The sequence below is a fragment of the Saccopteryx bilineata genome, chromosome 3 (assembly GCF_036850765.1).
Source record: "Saccopteryx bilineata isolate mSacBil1 chromosome 3, mSacBil1_pri_phased_curated, whole genome shotgun sequence".
Taxonomy (NCBI): Eukaryota; Metazoa; Chordata; class Mammalia; order Chiroptera; family Emballonuridae; genus Saccopteryx; species Saccopteryx bilineata.
Window position 1 is genome coordinate 196,461,846 of NC_089492.1, and position 2,128 is coordinate 196,463,973.

At 47.6% G+C, this 2,128-nt stretch overlaps 1 protein-coding gene across 1 annotated transcript; it reads left to right on the plus strand.

Moving 5' to 3' along the window:
• Positions 1 to 1,025: 1,025 nt before the first annotated feature.
• Positions 1,026 to 1,600, plus strand: LOC136328961 (large ribosomal subunit protein eL24-like). Its single transcript, XM_066264928.1, has one exon. It carries the CDS (start codon positions 1,074 to 1,076, stop codon positions 1,545 to 1,547), a length of 474 nt encoding a protein of 157 aa, XP_066121025.1. The 5' UTR covers positions 1,026 to 1,073; the 3' UTR covers positions 1,548 to 1,600.
• The last annotated feature ends 528 nt before the right edge of the window (positions 1,601 to 2,128 follow it).

The window sequence follows — 2,128 nt, forward strand, 5'->3', positions numbered from 1 at the left end:
CCAGGCGGTGGCGCAATGAATAGAGCGTTGGACTGGGATGTGGAGGACCCAGGTTCGGGACCCCAAGGTTGCCAGCTTGAGTGCAGGCTCATCTGGTTTGAGCAAAGCTCACCAGCTTGGACTCAGGTCGCTGGCTCGAGCAAGGGGTTACTCGGTCTGCTGAAGGCCCGCAGTCAAGGCACATATGAGAAAGCAATCAATGAACAACTAAGGTGTTGCAACAAAAAACTGATAATTGATGCTTCTCATTTCTCTCTGTTCCTGTCTGCCTGTCCCTATCTATCCCTCTCTCTGACTCCCTCTCTCTGTCTCTGTAAAAAAAAAAAAAAAATTCTTTGAGCTAAAAACGTATATGTGTATAAAAAGGAAAAGGATAACATAATATAGAAAACTAGCTTGCAGAATTATGTGATTATGCATGACTTGGCCCTTTATTTCATAAAATGCCCTCCATTGTAAGAGCAAAGTGACTCTGGGAAGTGGAAAGGTATTAATGAACTTCAGTATTTTATTGGGTAGTTGTAGCCCAGCAAATAAATAACCTCAGTGTTATTAAGTAAGGTTTAAAAAAATGAAGAATGCTACTTAGTAAAGTTATAAGAACCAGTGGTAAATGCTAACAACTTCTGATTTTGTCATGAAGCTTCTTTCAGGGATACCTTTTATCCTCTGTTCCTCCTGTCCAGGGTACACATGGATGAATCCTGCTGCTCCTTTCCTGGGAGCATATGTCTAGAGCAGCCGTGAGAGATGCTGGGGCCAGACCCAGAGCAGCAACGCCTCTGGTGCAACATGCCCACTTGACTGCTGTCGGTTCCAGTTTTGTATCTGCTGCCTGGGCCTTGGCCCTCGTGGTGGCTCCCCAGGCATGTCTCAGCTGGGGCATTTCTTTGGGAGTCCCCTTGATTTGAAGTAAATTTTTTTTTCTTTTCCACAGAGTCCATGATTTAGGACAGGTTGTCTCAAACCAACCCTCCAGATTCGATGAAATCTGCCCAACTCTTTTCACACACCATGGTAATCAAAATGTAGTTTTTATTGACCCACTCGCCTTCTTCCCGGCATCCGGAACCATGGAGGTGGAGCTGTGCAGTTTCAGCGGGTACAAGATCTACCCCGGGCACGGGAGGCGCTACGCCAGGACCGACGGGAAGGTTTTCCAGTTTCTAAATGCAAAATGCGAGTCGGCCTTCCTTTCCAAGAGGAACCCTCGGCAGATAAACTGGACTGTCCTCTACCGAAGGAAGCACAAGAAGGGACAGTCGGAAGAAATTCAAAAGAAAAGGACCCGCCGAGCTGTCAAATTCCAGAGGGCCATCACTGGTGCTTCTCTTGCTGACATAATGGCCAAGAGGAATCAGAAACCTGAAGTTAGGAAAGCTCAACGGGAACAAGCTATCAGGGCTGCCAAGGAAGCAAAAAAGGCTAAGCAAGCGTCTAAAAAGACAGCAATGGCTGCTACTAAGGCTCCCACAAAGGCAGCGCCGAAGCAAAAGATTGTGAAGCCTGTGAAGGTTTCGGCTCCCCGTGTTGGTGGAAAACGCTAAGTTAACATATCAGATTTCTAAATAAAGGCCTGGCTATAAAAAAAAAAAAAAAATGTAGTTTTTATTTATAAAGAACTATATCTTTATGCATAAAACATGGTTTTTACATTATATTAGACACAAAACACTTAGAACTAGCAGCAATAGGGATGTTTATGTAATGATTCAGGCTCTGGAATTTTTTTTTTTGTATTCTTCTGAAGTTGGAAACGGGGAGGCAGTCAGACAGACCCCGCATGTGCCTGACCGGGATCCACCCGGCATGCCCACCAGGCGGCGATGCTCTGCCCATCTGGGGCATCACTTTGTTGCAACCAGAGCCATTCTAGCACCTGAGGCAGAGGCCATGAAGCCATCCTCAGCGCCCGGGCCAACTTTGCTCCAATGGAACCTCGGCTGCGAGAGGGGAAGAGAGAGACAGAAAGGAAGGAGAGGGGGAGGGGTGGAGAAGCAGATGGGTGCTTCTCCTGTGTGCCCTGGCCGGTAATCGAACCCGGGACTCATGCACGCCAGGCCGACGCTCTACCACTGAGCCAACCAGCCAGGGCTCAGGCTCTGGAATTAAACTGCTGCTCTGGTGC